The 23,796-nt window shown below is 44.8% G+C and overlaps 1 protein-coding gene across 6 annotated transcripts in view; it reads right to left on the bottom strand.

The window, feature by feature from the left end:
* LOC110498627 (CXXC-type zinc finger protein 4) overlaps nucleotides 1–10,690 on the bottom strand; it is a 32,483-nt gene extending 21,793 nt beyond the window's left edge. For 2 of the 6 annotated variants that reach the window (XR_005034220.1, XM_036933840.1), the window contains exons 1-3: nucleotides 10,117–10,690; nucleotides 7,153–8,148; nucleotides 4,537–4,614 (exon numbers count right to left, since the gene is read on the bottom strand). Coding sequence is in view for 5 of the 6 variants with exons in the window: in XM_036933840.1 (XP_036789735.1) it covers nucleotides 4,537–4,614; nucleotides 7,153–8,016 (942 nt within the window). In the remaining variant the exon portion in view is untranslated. Of the gene's footprint in view, nucleotides 1–4,536; nucleotides 4,615–7,152; nucleotides 8,149–9,480; nucleotides 10,033–10,116 lie in introns of those variants that run through there. The other 4 variants (XM_036933843.1, XM_036933844.1, XM_036933841.1 and 1 more) reach the window with 3 other exon arrangements.
* Nucleotides 10,691–23,796: the final 13,106 nt, after the last annotated feature.

Genomic DNA, 23,796 nt, shown 5'->3' with positions numbered 1-23,796 from the left:
AACGAGTTCCCTCTCTCCACCGAGCCGTGGGATGTTAAATCAAAACGGGGGCAGAGGGAGGAGACGGGCCGCGGGCTGTAAGGGCACCTCCGATTACACCCCAGACTTAATTGGTGGCAGTGGCAAAACTATCAATTCTTTAAGAGCTTTTGTGCTAGCTGCTGGCGGGACTGGGAGTATAGCCTAGCGGTGTTGCAAATGAAAGCTGACAGAGCCACCGCTGCAGCAAGGCAAATCTTAATAAAATAAATAAAATGTTAAAAAGACAAGAAGGGAACAAAGACCGAGAGACCCTGGCTTCTCATGAGTAGCCCAGGGTAGAGGGTAGCATGCAGGAATGCAGCAGGAAGGAGGAGAGGTATGTATAATTAAGCGGTCTGCGTGGCAGCTCGGTTGGCAAAATCCTATTGTCTTGACAGAAGCTTAAGGTTGCCCTTCAGGTTGAGACCACGCGCGTGTGAGGAGGCGTGAGGGTCTCATTCCCCCCCCCCCGTCTTTTATTCCCTCACTCAGACCTCCGTCAAATTAAATCGGTGGTTTTAAAACTCAAATAAATCCAACAAGACAGAAGATCAGCCGATCTAAAAGGCCGTCTGTCCCTCAGGGTTATTTTATTTAATTCTCGCCACCCTCCACTCTACCTTGCTACTCTCTGCCTGAAGAGATTGGCTGGGAGGGGGGGGACTCTGCGTTATCTCCAGGGAGGCAAAGGTTGGGGGAGAGGGAGAGGGAAGAAAAGGCCACAGATTGGTCCTTATCTATTCTGAGCACACCTAAAACAAATTAGACTTGGGGCGCAGTCCCGCCGACGCGTCCGGTGATTATTTGGCGCGGCCTCTCTCTCATTAAGGGGCTTGAGATGGATCCCTGGCTCTATTTTCTTCAAGGTCCTGCCTCCCACCATTTTAGGGTGCCTTATCACAATAAAAAAAATGTTGTTTTTTTTATGCCAGAGGATGTTGTGCCGCTGCTAACCGCCACCGTTTCATCTGGCCATTTCATGTATTTCACAACACGCCACAAAGAGAGGAGGACGAGAGAGAGCGCTGCATGCACGCCATTTTCCGTGGCACTCTGTTTTTCCTGGGGCCGATGCCATGGCGGTGGCCTTTCAGATTCGCTAATTGAGAAGCGGTTTTCTGTTCAATGGGATTGTGCTCCATTTCTCTCTCTCTCCTGCATGTTAAGACAACCCATGGTATCAGAGATAGCCTGTAAACACCTTTCCAAGGCTAGCTAATCATCTCCTTTTAGTATATAGTGTCGCGGTGAACAGTGGCTCTGTTTACAAGATACAAAGATACATTGGAAGCCTCAGAAACTCAATCAATAAAATATTACTTGAAATGTCTGAGGAATTGTCCCCTTGTCTCTCAAGCAGGCTAGGAAGACATACTCTTGCTGTTGACATCTTGCAGTAAACGTGAGCCTTATAACATCTTGTGTACAAATCTCAGATGTATTGAATCATTCTAAATGGGATAATATTTATTTATTGGCCAGATGGTAAGGAGGTTAGATTGTACAATAGAGCACCCATTTGTCAAGTAAAGTGAAGAACTAGCAGAGAGACTGGGAATAAAGGAAAATGTAGCAGACCGTCGGCCCCCGAATTTGTTTGACTGAAAAGGATACGCTATAGATCTGTACCAAGTACTACAATCTGAATGGGGAGTCTTAGGCCCTCACCCTGTATTGAATAGAAAAAGATGCTGTTGAACATTTCTCTGGTCTGTGACATCACAAAGCACTATGATACACCAACACACTCGGGGGGGGGGGGGGGGGGGGGGGGGGGGGGGAAGAGTCCTGCACAATGCCTTACTTCTCAGCGCACAACACAGCAGCCATCTTTAAAAACGAACAAGCCAACCATCCACAATCACAGTTTGTCGTCGTCGTCTTAACTCGCGCATCGTTATTCGTATGAATTTGTGAAGATCGCTCAATGAGCAATAGTAGCTTTACCACGTGAGGGAAACGGAGTATCTCATTCCCTCTGACAGCCCCTAGCGATCTTTCAATAATTCATGGTGCATTTAAGCTGCATCTCTCTCACACTTTTAAACTGTTTATGAACACAACCTCTGAATGGGGCTGGTAGAGAAATGGATACACATTAGTCCTGGAAACTGAGTCCTTCCCTAAAATCAACTACAGTGTAACAGTGTGATAGCGCTCCACACACTAAGTGGTAAGACTGAAGTAAAAGAAGGGAAGAGATGAGAAATAACATGTGGGTTCAGTAAACACTTCAGTTGGAAGGTGCCTTCGGAAGCAGGACATAAGCATTTGGGATATACTCAGAAACTGTCTGAGTCACAGCCCTGGTGAGACCTGGCCTACCGTACCAGGGCTACAATGACATTGTGTTTAACTGTAGGACGCAGGGCCCCCTTGCGGAGGAGACTTTGGTCTCAATGGGACTCCCTGTTGAAATAAAGAGTGAGTATAGGTTCTCTCAGACACACGAACACCGACTGCACCTAGAACCCTGGAGCCACACCAGGCAGAGTTAGCTGCTGGTGAAATGTTAGGTTGGGTGAGATGCCTCCTCTACGCCACACTAATCCATTATGGGGTCAGACAGAGAGAGCGAGAGAGAGAGAGAGAGAGAGAGAGAGAGAGAGAGAGAGAGAGATGGAAAGGATGGAGAGTGAGACAGAGATGAAAGGGATGGAGAGAGAGAGACAGAGAGAGAGAGAGACAAATGGAAGGGGTGAGAGAGAATGAGAGATTGCATTGCTTGCTGGGTATCTGTATAGCACTTTGACATCGGCTGATGTAAAAAGGGCTTTATAGATACATTTGATTGATTGATTGATTGATTGATTGAGAGAGGGAGGGACTGAGGGAGTAAGAGAGAGGGAAAGAGATATGGAGACAAAGAGAGAATGAGGGAATGACAGATTGAGAGAGCGAGAGAGGCAGACAGACTGCTGCAGAACAGAACAGCACAGCGGTGACACAGGGCAATCCTCCAGGGTCCTGCATTAGTGCGCTAAATTAAAGGGGGTATTAGATTAAATTGGCTCTCCGATTTCAGGGGTGTGAGTAAAATTCTGATTTGCATTTATCCAGCGCTACTTAAGATATAATTAGTTCAGGGTGATTCCCATGTGGAAAACACTGACAACCAAATCTAACTGGCTTCTGCCGCTAGCTTATAGTCTCTTCCTCCCTTCCTAGGTGAGAGGTACAAGCTGCTAATGTTTACGTGTGTGTGTGTGGAGTGGGGGACTGTGAGTGTGACTGTGTGAGTGAGACTGTGTGAGTGTGCCTGCGTGCGAGAGACTGTGTGCGTGCGACTGCGTGTGTGCGACTGTGTGTGTGCGACTGCATGCGGGCGTGCAACCCCGTGACTGCGTGCGTGCGACCGCGTGCGTGCGACTGCGTGCGTGCGACAGCATGACTATGTGTGACTGCGTGCGTGCGACTGCGTGCGTGCGACAGCATGACTGTGTACGACCGCGTGCGTGCGACTGCGTGAGACAGCATGACTGTGTGTGCCTGCGTGCACCTGTCCTGAAGTCTATACAAACTCGTTGGAGGGCTTATTTTCACCACGTTTGCGTCTCAACATGGAACCATGCAGGATTGTTTACAGCACTGAGATGTGGTGAAAAAGGAGTGAATCTGAACATATACAAAAATACATCCAGCCCAAGTGGGTGTGTAACTAACTTCACACCTTCTACAATGCCTTTGAACCCCAACACACACACACACACACAGCCTCCTCGGCACAACCTGATTCTATAATTACAGGTACCGAGACAAAAATAATCATTACCGTTACCGGTAGAAGAGGAACCCCATAATCTGAATGACAGAACTCACAATTCAAGTACCTATCTCTCTTTTAAAAGCAAGTTTGGATTTGTTTTTGTTTTTCACACCCTCCCTTCCTTCCATGGTAATTCCAACGGTCTTAGTTGGCAAATGGATGTTTTTCCCCGAACCCAGCCAAACCATCCATCAGGCATGAAAGGGCGTCTTCCTGAACACCTCGTTTGAGAACACCTGTTAGGACCTGGGATGTGGAGTCAACATCAAATGAGCCTCTATTGGACACCTGCAACCTCCAGCATTTAACGACATCCTGTAGTCATTTTTTTCACTTTTCCTGTTGAAAAACGAAGTAAACACACATGCTAAAGGATACCAAAAGAAATTGCCGCACAAAGAGTGTATTTTAGACAACTTCAAACTTCCAAGGAGTAGGGCATTCAAAGAGTTGGTCTGATAGTGACAGTGATGTCATCAGGCCCCCCCTTGCTTGAGGAACAATAGAGAACAAAAAAGGAAAGCCCCCCCCCCCCCCCCCCAGGACCACCTACTGAGATCTGCCTATTGTTAAGTGAACTGGGTGTTAAATGAGGTGAAAAGGAGACTGGAGTAGGACTTTAAAACCCACAACAAGCAGGTTTCAGAGGGAGGTGCAGGGGGAATTTGTCTCTAGTGGTTAAAGGAGTTATATGACGTAAAGCTGATGTTGATGTACTGGTAATCAAGCCAAGTATCAATAACACTAACCTGGTCCCAGGCTGTATAGCCAACGCCTAAGGTCTTTGTCAACAGATCAGGGACCAGTCTAGGAAAACACGGACCTACCTGTAACACGGGTAACAAGGATTGTGTGGTTTAATGGAGGCAGCAGAGTGATCAATATTTTACCACATGCACCATACAGTCAACACTGAAGGCAAACCTGATGTAGTCATCGCACGCTAGAAATATGGGACCAAATCATTAACTTGACTAAAGTGAATGCACTATCAATTCTTCCAAACGTGACACCTTCAAATGGGGGACGAGATACATAAAGTGCTTTCATTTCTAAATGGTTAAACAGACGTGCATGAAAATACCCGCAAATAAAAGGTGACATTTTGTACTATCCCTTCATAAAATATTTGATCTCAAATCCAAAATACTGGAGTGTAGAGCCAAATGTTTAGCTTCTCTGTCCGAATAAATACACAGGGTAGTATATGCGTGTTCCATACAGTCTAAACTGAATCCAAAATGAGGTAAACAAACTAAACCTCCATAGTGTACAGTTAACACAGAAACCATTAACTCACAACCCTTCAGACGGACCTAGAAGACAGTTCAGGACAGTATCATTACTAATTCCCTCATAACATTCAGTCTGAAGCATGGAACCAGCCAACAATCTCACTTTCTTATTCACAGTCTGTTGGAACCAAACAAAATCCTGAACAAATTGGCGGTATGATTTATAAATAATAAAAATATGTCCTGGGTCATTACTTCACTAGATCCACAACAAGGGGCGGCAGGGTAGCCTAGTGGTTAGAGTGTTGGACTAGTAACCGAAAGGTTGCAAATCCCCGAGCTGACAAGGTTCAAAATGTCATTCTGCCCCTGAACAGGCAGTTAACCCACTGTTCCTAGGCCGTCAGTGAAAATAAGAATTTGTTCTTAACTGACTTGCCTAGTTCAATAAAGGTAAACAACATGCATCCATCTGCATATTCACTCAGATCCTGTGCATTATTTAGGAGTTATGAATCAATGTTTCCATTGTTTTCTATAAGGTAGGCAAGAAACATCAAGGGAAGCAATAAGAAAACAGCCTAACAAGGAACAACATGCTTTCTTAAACCTGTCTCCTCCCTTTCATCTACACTGATTGAAGTGGATTTAACAAGTGACATCAATAAGGGATCATAGCTTGTCACCTGGACTCACCAGATTGGCCTACGTCATGGAAACAGCAGGTGTTCCTAATGTTTCGTACACTCAGTGTATGTCTGTATCTCCAAAGGAACAATGAGCTTTCAACACATTCATAACCACGACCAAGTTCTGAAAAATGTACGAGGGAAAAAAAGTAGACGAGGACTATTAAACGCTGAAAAGAGACGTACTGTACAGTAAGTTATTCAACATTAGACCAAGTGATATTATATTAGGACCCCTTTTTAAAAACTCGGCTCTACCTGCCACTTAACTATTGAACCAATCGCTGGCCCGTGCTGACCTACCGCGCCATAGTGTGTTGTGGTGGTGTACCACAATAGAAACCTGTGTTGTGTCAGAGGAAGTCATTACCATGAACACAATCTTACAACTATCTGTATTCCACCACAGTCCTTTATAAACAAAATGTCAGGCGCCAAATAAATCAATTAAAATCAGCAATTTAAAAAAAAACAGCCCTGCCCTCAATGTAGAGGGCACTGAAACTAAATGCTCTCGCTAGCTGTCAATTCTGTTTGTCCATTTTCTCTCTTTCCTTCCTTGGTCTAAAAACCAAAAAAACACCCATACTAGTTTTTCCAGCACTATCCCATTACTGTAAGTGCATCACCCAAAAACCTTCCAGACGTCTTTGCATCACAATTGTTTTCTAGGGCCCATCATTACTGTATTCAAGTATGTGAAAAGTATCACCCCTAAAATATTGATCCACATTCGGTCATAATGGCCTCAAATACAATAGAAAATGATTTCACCTCAAAAACCCGCTATCCTCAATCAATTCCTATAGGATCAGGCGAACAGAATGTGTCTGGGGGGGATTTTATTTCATTACACCCCTCCCTCCGTATTAAACTAGGGGAGTGTTATGAGACGGACGCCATCAGCGGGCCCTGCCATCACTCTCACGGTGGTCGGCCCTGGTGCTTTGTGGGTAATCGATCTTCACCGTCCAGAGACGGTCTCCATAATTGGTTAAAATGACCGGGGTGCAGAGAGGGATGACTCTCTCACCCCCTCTCTCGCTCTCTCTGCTGAAAACCATTTCCCAGCTCTGGCTTGGAGCCGAGCCAAGCCCGGGGTTGTTCGGATGCGTTCCAGCCCCAGCCTGACTGGCAGCAATTACGGGGTGTCTGAGCCAAGCTCAGCTTGCGCTCCGCACAAACACCCCTAATTACTGCCAATTAGGCTAGGCGGGTAGGCAGATTGGAGAAGCCGGGGGGATGTTCAGGCATGGGTGGGCATGGAAACTATTTTCAAGGGCTTAGAAAACGTGACTGGATGAAAAGGTTAATACTTTGGAGTGCGGGGAGGGAGGGAGGACGGTGAAGGAGGGGAGAGAAGGATAATAACAAAAGAAAGGAAAAGGGGGAGGGAGTGAATGCCCCCCCCCCCCCTGGTTTCCTGGTTCTATTTTCTCACCTCCAGCGACGAGCCGGGTTTCTTTTTCAGCTCCTCACATTTCCTGAACTTGCAGATCTGGTGGCCCGTCTTACGGTTCCGACAACTGCTGCACACGCCGCAGTTGATTAGCCGCCGGCAGGGCGCACACACCCCGCACCGCTTCCTTTTCTTCTTCGCCGGGTTCCCGCCGGACGCCGAGGAATTATTCTGTGGGCAGTCTGCCAGATTGGCAATTTGAAACGCACTGTCTGTAACGGCTGCCGAGGCTGCGGGGGAGTGAAGGGCTGTCATGACGATGACCCCGGGAGGTAATGAGATGCCCCCTAAAGCCGGAATGGCGGAAAAAGTTCCGACACGTTCCTGGAGATTCATTATCTCTGCTTCGCCGGCGCCGCATTTCAGCTTGTTCATGCATTCTCCCGCTAAAGGTCTGCAGTGTTCGGGGGATAAGGTAGAGAGGAAATTATTATTTGCCATTTGCTGTAGCGTTTCTGGCGGCACGCCATGCTTCCCCGGCCTCTGGGAGTCATTCCTGTGCATGCTGGTCCTATTAGGGTTTATTGTCGCCGATTTCCTCCCCCAGAGCATGGCGTTATCGCAGTTCCACGGGGACATGCCTATCCGGGCACTGGGGAAAATGGGGGTCGTGATGCGGGCGATCTTGGCCGTCTGGCCGAACGCGCCGTTGGTTTTGTAAAAGTTTGCGAAAGAGCGGTACCGTTCCATCTCGGCGTTATAATCCAAAAGTTGGCTTAATCCACCATCCTGGAGGTTCTGCAAGTTCTGCAGGTTCTGCAGGTTCTGAAGGTTATCCTTTTGTAAGAGAGACACGTCTGCGTTCTGTCCGTTCTCAATGCAGAGAGCATTGTTTATATTAGACATGGCTGGGGGGCGGTTGAGCAGGGTTCACTGGGGAAGAGTCCGGGGTCGCCGTCAACGGTGGCCTTCGTCAAACTAGAAGCTGCTGGTTACCACCAACAATATGTTACCATCCTGCTTCTGTCTCCTCCAGCACTAGAACACAAAGAACAAACAATTACAGACACAACAGGAAAACAACATCCTCAGCCTAATCAATTTCCATTTTCTCTCCAAGTTTATCCATGAGATAAAAAGCTGATAAAAGGCGTTTGACGAATCAGCTGGCATGTCATTCATTTTCTTTTTTCGGACTATTTTAATAATGAAACGCATCTCAAACTATTGGAGCAGATCCTTATCTGGTGACAATAATATAATAGCTGTGACACACCAACATGTCATAACGGGATACAGGAATTAGCATGCTGGAGAAGACAGCACTAGCTTCGTGTCAGAGAGAATATCAAGAGATTTTTCTTAATACGGTTGTCAAAGGATTCCTGGATATATTGAAATAAGTCTTATCAATTATGTATTTATGGTATATTCTGGCAGAGGATAAACAAATACATATGGATGGGATATAAACGACACCAGTCACTTTAACAATATAAGCACAATATTCAACCAAAAAGCATCATCCATGCTCACTGAAACTAACTACTCTGGAACGTCAACACAAAATCCCTGACATTATCCTGATGCTCTACAGTCTCCAAAACACTGTGCACATTGAACACCTCACGAGGGACAACATTTTACATTATCTTCACCATCACTGATGCTCTTCTAAAGCCATAAGGTCTCTCCCATGTAAACCCACTCCCGTTCGGCCTCTTAATAGCACCTGCTATTCATTCATGGGTCCCGGGTTCTATTACAATGACAGCGGAGAGAGACCACCACTGGTGAATTTCAATCCAACCCGTGAAGCCACAGACAGACCTCCACAGACAACCGTAGTGTCAAGTGCCTTAGGGGGGAGAGTCCATTTCCTCTCTTCGCTCCCTCCCTCCCTCTCTCTCTCTCTCTCCCCCAGTCTGTCTGGAATTGGTTTCCACTGATAAAAGCCCCATTAGACACTTCTCTCTTTCCCCCTCCCTCCATTAACTTTTGCAGGCTCTTTCATTCTTTGTTTAATTGCCAAAGCCAATCCATTGCGGGTAAACACTGAAGCATTTTGAGTGTCTTCCATGGTACAACCCAACAGCTAGCTCCCAAAATGAATGATAAATATCCACACAGGAACAGTGGAAGCACAGAGAGAGAACATGTATACAACTGCCCAGCAAGCAGTAATTGTGCATACATCTCCTCTACCACAAAATGAAATTCCTGAATGATGAAATCCATGCCAAATAATGGATTAACCGTTTCTGTTTCATTAATATTCAACTTGAGGACAAAGCTAAAATAGATCATTTTTCTAAAATCACAATATTAAACAAATGTAATAGTAACGGTTTGAACACAATGACAGCCTACCTGATCATATGAAGCAAATATCCATACAAATGGATAATATAGATATAGATAGATAGATAAGATAAATAGTAGGTGGAAACAAAAAACATGCCATGGTGTGCCATCCCAAAAGCACCCCACCGCCACCAGTAAACAAAACCGTCCATGCCTCAATGATCGGCCCGGCTCGCAGTCATTATTACTTAATCAATTCACCCCAGGAGCAAAATAGGCTGCCCAAAGGCAATCAAGTCACGGCTATCGATTCTCCGCCTGTAAACAAACTTTGGAAAGACAGAAATGTTCGATACTTAGAGAAAGAGAGGGAGGGCGAGAGAGGGAGACAGAGAGAGGACCACAGTAGTGTACGTCCGATGACGACTGACGAGCCCTTGTGTGACTGCTGTGGCTTCCATTAATTATCGCTAGTCTGGTCTGTCGGAGACACTCGGAGACCAAAGGTCATGCAGAAACAATCCATGGAAGGCTCTGGACAGTACAAATAAACCGTTACAATCAATCCGACAGCGCCTGGATCACTTTACCGCCAGCTTTAGCCGACGTAAATCGGGGGAGGGGGGGCAGCAGTCTCAGAAAAGCATGCAAAATATCATATGACGCTGCCTGTACTGGGTAAAATGGAAGAGCATCACCTACCTACCAGGTTCCTGGCGAGAAGAGATTCCAGACGCCTAGCAGTCTGCTGCCAACACAGAGCGGCACATTACCGCAAGGCGCGATGGAGATAAAAAATAACGCGAGGATGTGGGAAGAGCACAGCCACACTGAAAAAGAGCGCTCAAAACAAAAGGAGCATGTTTACAGACTTATTTTCCTGGCTTGAGAAAAAAAGTACAAAAAATAGCAAACTTAAAGCGATAGCTTATCGAGCTTTTTAGAAGAAAAAAAAACGGTTTATTATTATAAAACCACGGCGCTGTAGGGGGGAAATAACGGTGCGTTGTAGGTGTTTCCTCTGCTTGGTCCGAGGTGTTTTGTGTGTGGCTGCCTAGTGTTAGCTCCGTGCTGTCTCCTGTCGCTGTGTGTGGCTGATTGGTGCTGAGGTGAGGAAGCTAGGATGTGGACACCTACTGATCATTGGTTAGAAATTACTATAGAAACACTAGGAGCACTCGGGAGGGGGCTGGCTTAGGGCCAATGACTGTGGCTTAGGGCGCTCTGCCGGGAAATAACTCCGGGAAGCTGCGTCTTAACCTTTTGTCGTTCCCTTTCTCTCTTCCATTTCATTCGGACACGCGAAGCGTTTAGAGGGTTGTCATTTACAGTATGCGTCTTTTAATAGGGATTTGCGCTTCGCGTGAGGGAAATCTTGTCAAATTAATTGGAATTGAGCGGTCCAGTGATGAAGATAAAATGCCTCCTATCAGGGTGTTTTTTTTCTCTCTCCCCTCTCGGTTAGAACGACTGCCATAATTACGAAGACCTGCGCGTGCCACCACGGGGATTCATCACGATTAGGCTATAAATCCTTCCCGATGGCCACAAATGCATGGCTCCCGTGTAGAAACACATGGATGCACGGCACATTTATTCTATGTGCCCATGTGAGGTGCACTCCATTCACAATATTATGGAATATAATTTCTCGCTAATGCACGTGAAATATGGTAATGTAATGAATAATGAAATTATGGCGCCAATCAATTACCGAGCCAATCATTCAACCAACACAAATTAGGCCTATAGATGTGCAGTTGGTGGTGTAGGCTAGCCTGAAATTATTAAACATCCCTCAAACTCAAGATAATTAATTTCATGAATAGACTATGCATGAAAAGTGCCAACACAATGCGATTTCAATAGATCTGGGCTATTTGCCCAAATATAAGTTCATCCCAATTTGACCGAAATCTACCTTTAGTTATAATTAGTGACAAAGCTGTCAGATCACTTGTCAACTTTAAAATGTCTTGAAAATAAACTTCAATAAGTAGCTATTTTAATAAAGCGGTAAACTTTAAAGTAAAAATTGCTTGCGGCTAAAACAATGGCTCTCCCAAACAGACAGCAACACACACCCCTGATTACAAATGACAGGCACCTGTGCGGCAATTAGCCACTCCCACAAATCAGCCAAGACAATGAGCGGAGCAATTAACAGAAAGTCTGGAGCTATCTGCCACATTCACAACAACTGGGAACTCGAAAAATACGAGGTCAAATAATGACGTCAGTGATCTTCAGGTCGGAAAGTCGGAGCTCTAAAAAGAGGCTCGAGTTCCGGTGCTGGAATTCCGAGTTGGATGACAATTCAAATCGATTTTCCCCAGTCAGAGCAATTTTTTTTCCCGGAGTTCCCAGAGATTGTGGCAATAATAAGCACTGATTATGGCGAATGATTGAATGGGTAAATTAAATAATTGTATACACATATGCTTCATAAATCTATAGTTTAAAAAGTAAAACCAAGTTTAAATACTCTAAAAATGTAAATGTATTCCATTGTGAAGGACTACCCTTCACAGTTATACACTATATATACAAATGTTTGTGGACACCCCTTCAAATTAGTGGATTCAGCTATTTCAGCCACACCAGTTCTTCACATTTCGGCCCTGCTAGAGCTGCCCGGTCAACTGTAAGTGCTATTATTGTGAAGTGGAAACATCTAAGCGTGTCAACTGCTCAGCCGCAAAGTGGTAGGCCACACAAGCTCAGAGAACGGGACCGCCAAGTGCTGAAGTGCATAGCTCATAAATATCATCTGTCCTCGGTTGCAACAATCAACACCGAGTTCCATTAGGCCTCTGGAAGCAACATCAGCACAATAACTGTTCATCGGGAGCTCCATGAGGTGGGTTTCCATGGCTGAGCAGCCACACGCAAGCCTAAGATCACCATGCGCCATGCCAAGCGTCAACTGGAGTGGTGTAAAGCTCGCCACCATTGGATCTGGGTTTGGCGGATGCCAGTTGAACGCCACCTGCCCTAATGCATAGTGCCAACTGTAAAGTTTGGTGGAGGAGGAATAATGGTCTCGGCTGTTTTTCATGGTTTGGCTAAGGCCAAACCATTGAAGGAAAATCTTAAAGCCAAAGCATACAATGGCATTCTAGACGATTATGTGCTTCCAACTTTGTGGCAAGAGTTTGGGGAAGGCTCTTTCCTGTTTCAGCATGACAATGTCCCCTTGCACAAAGCGAGGTCCATACAGAAATGGTTTGTCGAGATTGGTGTGGAAGAACTTGACTAGCCTGCAGAGCCCTGACCTAAAATACCATCAAACACCTTTGGGATGAATTGTAATGCTGACTGCGAGCCAAGCCTAATTGCCCAACATCAGTGCCTGACCTCGCTAATGATCTTGTGGCTGAATGGAAGCAAGTTGCCGCAGCAATGTTCCAACATCTAGAAAGCCTTCCCAGAAGAGGCTGTTATAGCAAAGGGGCAACCAACTCCATATAAATGCCCATGATTTTGGAATGAGATGTTCAATGAGCAGGTGTCCATATTGGGGCTCCCGAGTGGCGCAGCGGTCTAAGGCACTGCATCTCAGTGCTTGAGGTGTCACTACAGACACCCTGGTTCGATTCCAGGCTGTATCACTACCGGCTATGATTGGGAGTCCCATAGGGCGGCGCACAATTGTCCCAGCGTCATCCGGGTTTGTCCGGTGTAGGCCATCCTTGTAAATCTGAATTTGTTCTTAACTGACTTGCCTAGTTAAATAAAGGTTAAAACAAATAAAAAATATACGGTCATACCTAAAAACGGTTAATTCATGAAATGTCTCAGAGGAGGAATGCTGATCTAAGATCAGTTTTCCCTTTTAGATCATAATGAATACGATTGTATCCACCGGGTGGATCTGATCCTAGATCCGCACTCCTGAATAAGTTGTCTGCCTGAGCCAGTGGGATGCCAGTGTGGCCTATTCTATAAAAGGAGACGGGTTCTAATGGTTTGCCATCATTTTAATTTATAGTGTTGGCACTCGCCAGTGTAAGGAACAAGCCAAATTGGCATTTCATTCAACACAGCCTACCTCTGTAGTTATATGTAGAAAGTTGATTATATTTGTGTAGTAGGCTAATGCTGTAACTACAGTATACCGACAACATTGTATTGATGGCAGTGTAGCCGTTGCCTTTAGCCTATACAGAAAACCATGCAACCTATTCTCAAAATAGTCTTTAGATGATGCATACATTAATATTGCCAAGTCATGCATCCTACTATGAGCTTACATTACGCAGAGATCCCCCTCATGAACAATTACTAATAGAAACAACAGCTGTCCTTGTCGTTGGATACAGGGAACCATGTGGTGGTTAGCTATAACTCAACATTACTCGTATGCTCTTATTTCTGCCTCTAATTAGGGCTGGATTCAATCCATATTGCCGAAGTATCGCGGAAGATAAGAGGTCAAATTAAAAGGTAATTTCCGATTGAGCCGACATATGCAGCGTTTACCGTGAGCGAATTGAGTCTCCGCGACCGCAGGAACGTTGCCATTTAACTGTCAATCGCACTATAAAGCGTATCTTCAGTGCTACGGGTTGAATAGAGCCCTCAGTCCTTTGGGAGAGTTTCTTGGTTAACCCTTCTATTACATGTAAACCATCAGTATCAGCCGCTGCACATTTACACATCACATCTGTGTCTACGTAGCCTAACCAGCACCGACTGAAAATCATTTCATCTTACCAGCGTCCACACCCCCCTGGGGAAATCTGCCTAGGTGGTCCTAACCTCTGTCTCGCTAAGCCACACAGGGCATTAGGAAGCAGGGTCTCGACTGGGGCGGCTGTGTCTCTAGGATAGTTGTGGGAGGAATGGGCTCCACGTGGCAGGCCTTTGTTCCTGGCCGTGTGCCCCAGAATCCCCCCCACCACCACCACCGCACACACCCTCCTCCTCCTCTGGATTTTAAGTGAACTCCAAGGAGTAATTAATAATGACGATGCCAGATTTAAGTGTAGCCAGCGTTTAGTCGATGGAAATGGGATCCAGGAGGAGTAAGGTCATGGTATGTGAGACACGGGCGGCTGGGCCAGGCGGCCTGGGCGTGTGGAGGTTGGACATGGGAGGATTGGCAATGCGGGCTGGGAGTGTGTGTGTGTGTGTCTGTGAGAGAGAGAGAAAGAGCATAATCTTTCTTGTTCCCCAAGTCCTCATATCTGTTGTCAGAGCCCCTTTAAATGAATTAAATTACTGAGTATATAAATGGCAATTCAACAAAATCATCAAAGTATGGGCATAAATTACACTCCAGGTTAAACAATACATGTGAAATTATTCCTAATATTGGTTAATGAATTCTATAAAAATAGAATGGCACAGTCTTATCATTGGAGCTGTTTCTCAATGGAATGATGAAAAAAAGAGATGGAAAGGGGGAGGAGGAGTAACGTTATAGTGCTATTCATCCTGGAGGTGCATCTGATGAGCTCATCCAGTTTGCCTGTTATGGAGACTAGCATCCCCCTGAGCCCCCTAGAGCATGAGGAGTTAGAGGTAGAGCGAGAGAGAAAGGGGGAGAGATAGAAAAGGGAAAAAGAAAGAGATGGGAGAGAGAGAAAGAGGGATGAGACAGAGAAAGTATAGAGTAAAAAGAGAGAGTGTGATAGAGAGAGAGAGAAAGAGAGAATGTGAGAGAGAAAGAGAGAATGTGAGAGAGAGAGAGAGAGAGTGATTGACTGCAGGCAGGGAAGGGAACAAACAGTGTGAGGAGATTACTGCACGGCAGTGGCGTCGACAGTGATGCGCCTCCTCAGCACGCCAGCGACCTTGGCTGGTGTTTATTTAGAAACCTGCCTCATTTCCCCCTCCCCTCTGAGGTAATATATGGTGCTGTCTCACCTCACGCACATTATCCCTCCATCTGTGGCAACATGATGCAGATCACCTGTATTCACCCTGGCTATCTTTCTCTGATATACTGGGGCACACAAGCACAAGTGCGTGCACACACACACACACATACACACACACATACATTCTTGGAGTTGAGTTATCATTTTACCTAATCATTTTCTTACATGTGCCAGCTGTTGGCATTTGGCGTTGTATAGACATCCACCTCAAACCAAGACGCTCTCTCAAACAACAATGTCTGACTCATTAAACAAGGATCAGTGCTATCTGGGTTCCTTGGGACCTCCTTACCCTAAACATAACCCCTACCGTACCATTTTACATTTCAACTTCAATGGGGTAGGGACCTCCCAAGGATCCCGGCTAGCACGCACCATTAAATAAGTGACTTCCACGTGTAACGGCCAAAGTGTCCCCGTTTGCAATAGAACAGGAGCGTAATCATTAGTCAGAAACATTTTGCAGTGGAAATGAGAGTTTCTATTTGACAAATTCATCTAGGTCCCTCCCCGTTTCGTTCCATTTGGTTCTGTTTGGTTCCTAGTGAACACACCACAGGAAAATGGGAGAGTGCTCTCGCTTTGCCTCCGTGCCAATATCAGCAAACACTGAGGCGTCGTGCTCATCTGAGGAAGCAGGTGAGAAAGCAGCCTTGGCAAATACAAAGACATTGGAGACGCGACGCTAAGCCAACCAGTCACACTCAGAATGTGGCTCAGGAGGACAAAGCTTCAAACGTGTATATTTTACACACCTTCTGCTCGCAGGAAGTCTTTACACACAGTGCTTTTGCTCTTAGAAGGTATTTTCTGACTATCCACCACTATGTTATGTTTCACATCTGTACAGAACCGTCTTTCTGTGCTCTGTCAGAGATGTGGAGTGATGGAGAGGCTGTGGTGTAGTGTAATATCTGATGATTTAACCTGAAGGTCTGCTATAGGTAGTTTAAGACAGGAAAGGCACTACCTAAACACTGGCCTATCTGTAAAGGGAAATAAATGTTCATTGAAAAGAGCAGGTCATCTCATTCTGTCCAAAACCTGGCAATGTTTTGAACCTGATCTTAGGTAAAAAGACAGTACTGTCAACACATTTGACGTACATCTGTGTCTGTGCCTCCTTTTATGTCATAGACAGGCTAGCAATATTCCATCATGCTGTCCCCAACTAGACGGAGGGTCAACGGTGTCCTCCATAAAATGGAGAAAACAGATCATCATAAAAAGCCTGCCAGCTAGATCAGGAAGAGGTTCAAAGAGAAGGTTGGAAATGTACACATAAAACGTCATGAGTGCTCTACGGGCTGCAGGAGCTGAGCCACAAACATTCTGGATCAGTTGAAAAATGTAGCACACGAACACACTTTCACAGACACGTGCATACCTGCACGCCCAAACACACACACACACACACACACACACACACACACACACACACACACACACACACACACACACACACACACACACACACACACACACACACACACACACACACACAAATACAATGAATCATCATCTTACATCAACATCAAGCAACATGAACACAACTTTTGATTCCTCTCCGTCAGAACATTCAACCATAACTAGCTTCTATTTATCTGACTGGATCCCGGCATTGAAGACTCGGACAGACAAAGTCGACAATGGCAGACTCAGTATAAATCGGTACCGAGCACAATGGTGAGAGAAAAGAAAATCGATGTAATAGAGGAAAACAGTCTAAAAGCACCGCTCCTGCAACGAGTGGACTCCGTGAGACGCAGTTTACTGCCACCGCTGTAACCTCCATAGCATGTCTGAGCAGCAGTGTTCTCTGAGATGCAGTGTATCTCTGCACGTTGTCAGCTTCCGTTTTATTTGGATTCAGATGCATCTGGGAGTTTGAGGTTGGAGACTTTGTGATATTGTCCCATTTACTTTAGGAAGTGAATGCAGGTAGGCCTACACACCAGAGCACAGCCAAACATCATTTCCTCGTGGTTTGTGGTTGATGGAGAATCCCATGTAGAACTAGAGAGGACAGCGTCAAAATTATTTAAAAGAGAACAATTTCTTATCATTTTTTTTTGCACTAATTGTTGGATGGAGTTTGTAGCAAAAGTGTAGAAGCCTAGTCTAATTGTAAAAACACCAGTGTGTGTGTGGGTGTGTGTATTGGGGGTTTTGGCCTGGGGCTAGCAGTAAAGAACAACATCAAACAGGTAGCTAGCTATCAACATTGAATAAGTAATCATCTCCACGCATCAAAAAGTTCAAAAACACAAGCTAAGTAGAAACATCTCAACTAGGCCAGCTGGGTGGAAACTGCACCTCTGGCTCTGAGGTGTCAGTCAGTCCATCTGCATTGGGGAGAGTTGATGATACACACACACACACACACACACACACACACACACACACACACACACACACACACACACACACACACACAACACACACACACACACACACACACACACACACACACACACACACACACACACACACACACACACCACCCTGTCATAGTACATACACACATGCACACACAGTTCTCCCCTAAAAATCATGGATGGATGAAGCATCTCTGAAGCAGACATGTCGGCAGCCCATAAAACAAACATGGGCAAAATGGAGGAGAGACTTGCTTGCTGCTCACGCACACTGCCGCATGTCACAGTTCTCTAATGAGAGGGCCTCCCTTTCCCCTCTTTGGAGAGCGCCGAGAGAGGTGCGAGGAGAAGCGAGAATTAATTGTGAGGGGCGATGCTGGCAAGCGAGGAGCAGATCATTACCACACGCCTCCTACCGGAGCGCCGCGGGCAGAGCACACAATTCCCATGATCCTACAGGAGGGATAGGATAGGGGGAGAGAGGGGGGGGGGGGGGGGGGGGGGAAGGGGGGAAGGGAAACAGAGAGAGAAATATACTGAACAAGAATATAAAAGAAACACACAACAATTTGAAAGGTTTTTCTGAGTTACAATTCATGTAAGGAAATCAGTCAATTGAAATAAAAAAATTAGGCCCTAATCTACGGATTTCAGATGACTGGGAATACAGATATGCGTTTGTTGGTCACAAATACCTTTAAGAAAAGGTAGGGGCGTGGATCAGCAAACCAGTCAGTATCAGGTGTGACCACCATTTGCCTCATGCAGCACGACACATCTCCTTCACATAGAGTTGATCAGGCTGTTGATTGTGGCCCGTGGAATGTTATCCCACTCCTCTTCAGTGGCTGTGCGAAGTTGCTGGATATTTTGGAGGGAACTGGAATACACTGTCGTACTCGTCGATCAAGAGCATCCCGAACATGCTCAATGGGTGAGTATGCAGGCCATGGAAGAACAGGGCCATTTTCAGTTTTGTGTACAGATCCTTGCGACATGGGGCCATGCATTATCATGCTGAAACATGAGGTGATGGCAGCGGATGTATGGCACTACAATGGGCCTCTGGATCTCGTCACAGTATCTCTGTGCTTTCAAATGACCATCAATGAGATGCAATTATGTTCATTGTCCATAGCTTAAGCTTGTCCCTACCATAACCCCACCGCCACCATTGGGCACTGTTCACAACGTTGACATCAGAAAACCGCTTGCCTACACGATACCATACACGCTGTCTGACATCTGTCAGGTACAGTTGAAACCGGGATTCATCCGTGAAGAGCACACAGCGTGCCAGTGGCCAACGAAGGTGAACATTTGCCAACTGAAGTCGGTTACAACGCCGAACTGCAGTCAGGTGAAGACCCTGGTGAGGACGACAGAAACGCAGATGAGCTTCCCTGAGACGTTTCTGACAGTTTGTTTTGTGCAGAAATGATTTGGTTGTGCAAACCCACAGTTTCATCAGCTGTCCGAGTGGCTGGTCTCAGACGATCCCGCAGGTGAAGAAGCCGGATGTGGAGGTCCTGGGGGTGTGGTTACATGTGGTCTGTGGTTGTGAGGCCGGTTGGACGTACTGACAAATTCTCTAAAACAGCTTATGGTAGAGAAATTAAAATTCAATTCTCTGGCAATAGCTCTCATGGACATTCATGCAGTCAGCATGACAATTGCACGCTCCCTCAAAACTTGAGACATCTGTGGCATTGTGTTGTGGGACAAAACTGCACATTTTAGAATCGCCTTTTATCGTATTTTTCCCAGCACAAGGTGCACCTTTGTCATGATCATGCTGTTTAGTCAGCTTCTTGATATACCACACATGTCAGGTGGATGAGTTGTCTTGGCAAGGGAGTCATGCTCACTAACAGGGATTTAAACATATAATTTGAGCACATCACTTGAGATAAATACGCTTTTTTTGTGCATATGGAACATTTCTGCGATATTTTATATCATCTCATGAAACATGGGACCAACACTTTACATGTTGCGTTTTATATTTTTGTTCCGTGTAGATAGAGAGAGCGAGACGAGGAGGTAAGCTCTCCCCTCTATGTGAGGGTAAATGGATGCTAAACTTCTTCAATGCTGAAATGAAGAAGTGAATAGTTAAACCATTATACTCTCCTTTGGACATGGAGAGAAGGTCCTAGAGACACAGTATAAGACATTAGGACACCCTGTCATTATACTCTCCTTTTGACACGGAGAGAAGGTCCTAGAGACACAGTATAAGACATTAGGACACCCTGTCATTATACTCTCCTTTTGACACGGAGAGAAGGTCCTAGAGATACAGTATAAGACATTAGGACACCCTGTCATTATACTCTCCTTTTGACACGGAGAGAAGGTCCTAGAGATACAGTATAAGACATTAGGACACCCTGTCATTATACTCTCCTTTGGACATGGAGAGAAGGTCCTAGAGATACAGTATAAGACATTAGGACACCCTGTCATTATACTCTCCTTTGGACACGGAGAGAAGGTCCTAGAGATACAGTATAAGACATTAGGACACCCTGTCATTATACTCTCCTTTGGACACGGAGAGAAGGTCCTAGAGACACAGTATAAGACATTAGGACACCCTGTCATTATACTCTCCTTTTGACACGGAGAGAAGGTCCTAGAGATACAGTATAAGACATTAGGACACCCTGTCATTATACTCTCCTTTTGACACGGAGAGAAGGTCCTAGAGATACAGTATAAGACATTAGGACACCCTGTCATTATACTCTCCTTTGGACATGGAGAGAAGGTCCTAGAGATACAGTATAAGACATTGGGACACCCTGTCATTATACTCTCCTTTGGACACGGAGAGAAGGTCCTAGAGATACAGTATAAGACATTAGGACACCCTGTCATTATACTCTCCTTTGGACATGGAGAGAAGGTCCTAGAGATACAGTATAAGACATTAGGACACCCTGTCATTATACTCTCCTTTGGACATGGAGAGAAGGTCCTAGAGATACAGTATAAGACATTAGGACGCCCTGTCATTATACTCTCCTTTGGAATTGGAGAGAAGGTCCTAGAGATACAGTATAAGACATTAGGACACCCTGTCATTATACTCTCCTTTGGACACGGAGAGAAGGTCCTAGAGATACAGTATAAGACATTAGGACACCCTGTCATTATACTCTCCTTTGGACATGGAGAGAAGGTCCTAGAGATACAGTATAAGACATTAGGACACCCTGTCATTATACTCTCCTTTGGACACGGAGAGAAGGTCCTAGAGATACAGTATAAGACATTAGGACACCCTGTCATTATACTCTCCTTTGGACACGGAGAGAAGGTCCTAGAGACACAGTATAAGACATTAGGACACCCTGTCATTATACTCTCCTTTTGACACGGAGAGAAGGTCCTAGAGATACAGTATAAGACATTAGGACACCCTGTCATTATACTCTCCTTTTGACACGGAGAGAAGGTCCTAGAGATACAGTATAAGACATTAGGACACCCTGTCATTATACTCTCCTTTGGACATGGAGAGAAGGTCCTAGAGATACAGTATAAGACATTGGGACACCCTGTCATTATACTCTCCTTTGGACACGGAGAGAAGGTCCTAGAGATACAGTATAAGACATTAGGACACCCTGTCATTATACTCTCCTTTGGACATGGAGAGAAGGTCCTAGAGATACAGTATAAGACATTAGGACACCCTGTCATTATACTCTCCTTTGGACATGGAGAGAAGGTCCTAGAGATACAGTATAAGACATTAGGACGCCCTGTCATTATACTCTCCTTTGGAATTGGAGAGAAGGTCCTAGAGATACAGTATAAGACATTAGGACACCCTGTCATTATACTCTCCTTTGGACACGGAGAGAAGGTCCTAGAGATACAGTATAAGACATTAGGACACCCTGTCATTATACTCTCCTTTGGACATGGAGAGAAGGTCCTAGAGATACAGTATAAGACATTAGGACACCCTGTCATTATACTCTCCTTTGGACACGGAGAGAAGGTCCTAGAGATACAGTATAAGACATTAGGACACCCTGTCATTATACTCTCCTTTGGACATGGAGAGAAGGTCCTAGAGATACAGTATAAGACATTAGGACACCCTGTCATTATACTCTCCTTTTGACACGGAGAGAAGGTCCTAGAGATACAGTATAAGACATTAGGACACCCTGTCATTATACTCTCCTTTGGACATGGAGAGAAGGTCCTAGAGATACAGTATAAGACATTAGGACACCCTGTCATTATACTCTCCTTTGGACATGGAGAGAAGGTCCTGGTGGTTGTGTATTAGTGGTTCTGGGCTGCTTATGAAACTACAGGAACAGACTATTAGATGACGGTGGATATGAGGCTGGATATTGGATTTGAACACTGTAATGGAGATGTAATACGCTATTAAGGAACACACACGCACACATTTTTCCTGCGTGGTTGAGTTTCATGGACGACCCTTAAAAAACCTCTCGGTACGTGACATCAGGTTGAATACATTGGACACATTGCCCTCTGGTGGCGTGTTGACACATTACTAATTCCTACACAACAGGATTCGGGAGCAGTTCCTATTCCTTGTGTAACTGCAAAAAGCACTCAACTCTATTCCCAAGCAATGGAAATGCAATTGACTCATACAATGCAGCATGTTGTTACTAGTGTAATACCAGTGTTAGTACATACAGCATGTTGTTACTAGTGTAATACCAGTGTTACTACATACAGCATGTTGTTACTAGTGTAATACCAGTGTTAGTACATACAGCATGTTGTTACTAGTGTAATACCAGTGTTACTACATACAGCATGTTGTTACTAGTGTAATACCAGTGTTAGTACATACAGCATGTTGTTACTAGTGTAATACCAGTGTTACTACATACAGCATGTTGTTACTAGTGTAATACCAGTGTTAGTACATACAGCATGTTGTTACTAGTGTAATACCAGTGTTACTACATACAGCATGTTGTTACTAGTGTAATACCAGTGTTACTACATACAGCATGTTGTTACTAGTGTAATACCAGTGTTAGTACATACAGCATGTTGTTACTAGTGTAATACCAGTGTTACTACATACAGCATGTTGTTACTAGTGTAATACCAGTGTTAGTACATACAGCATGTTGTTACTAGTGTAATACCAGTGTTACTACATACAGCATGTTGTTACTAGTGTAATACCAGTGTTAGTACATACAGCATGTTGTTACTAGTGTAATACCAGTGTTACTACATACAGCATGTTGTTACTAGTGTAATACCAGTGTTAGTACATACAGCATGTTGTTACTAGTGTAATAACAGTGTTAGTACATACAGCATGTTGTTACTAGTGTAATACCAGTGTTACTACATACAGCATGTTGTTACTAGTGTAATACCAGTGTTACTACATACAGCATGTTGTTACTAGTGTAATACCAGTGTTACTACATACAGCATGTTGATCTCAAACACTGAGCTGAAGCATTCAAGTTCATTGTAATGAACTTCCCACAGTAATTCATTTCATGCAGAGGACATATTGTTTCACACAGTATAAACACAAACTCACTTCAGGTGGACATTTGGCAAAAGTAGAAATGTTGCCATTAGAAATGGAAAGTTTGTTCCAAGTCAATCCAACGCACCTGCTGTTATTAGCAACAAATGCAATTCAAATTTTAATTGGGACCTATCTGTTACCACAAACCCAGTAACACATGACTCAGCAAAGACCGAACTCAGACATATGGCTACTAAAATGTAATTCCTAAAATAATAACTGTCAACACTTTACAACACATGTCATATTTGAGCGTTACACCATATTTCATAGAATTTCCCCCTTCTTAATATGAACCCCAGGTACATTTTGTTGAGCATTAAAGAAAACAAAAAAGAAAACAAATGAAGGAGAGAAAAAAATTATGGATGAGAGCCACACCTCTTTGATGGTGGGTTTAATGGCCCCATTCAGTGCTTTGCCTTTCTCAGGACTCTGCCAATTAGAGCTTCTAATGAGACGGGTTTCTGCTAGACCCCAGGGGAGGGTGGCAGGTCCAGGCCCATCACATTTGCACATGAAATCACTTAGGCCATGTCTCACTGAATAAAAT

This window comes from Oncorhynchus mykiss, chromosome 10 (assembly GCF_013265735.2).
Source record: "Oncorhynchus mykiss isolate Arlee chromosome 10, USDA_OmykA_1.1, whole genome shotgun sequence".
In the NCBI taxonomy this organism is placed as follows: Eukaryota; Metazoa; Chordata; class Actinopteri; order Salmoniformes; family Salmonidae; genus Oncorhynchus; species Oncorhynchus mykiss.
Note: the sequence above shows the minus strand (reverse complement) of the source record. Positions and strands in the feature narration are given on the sequence as shown.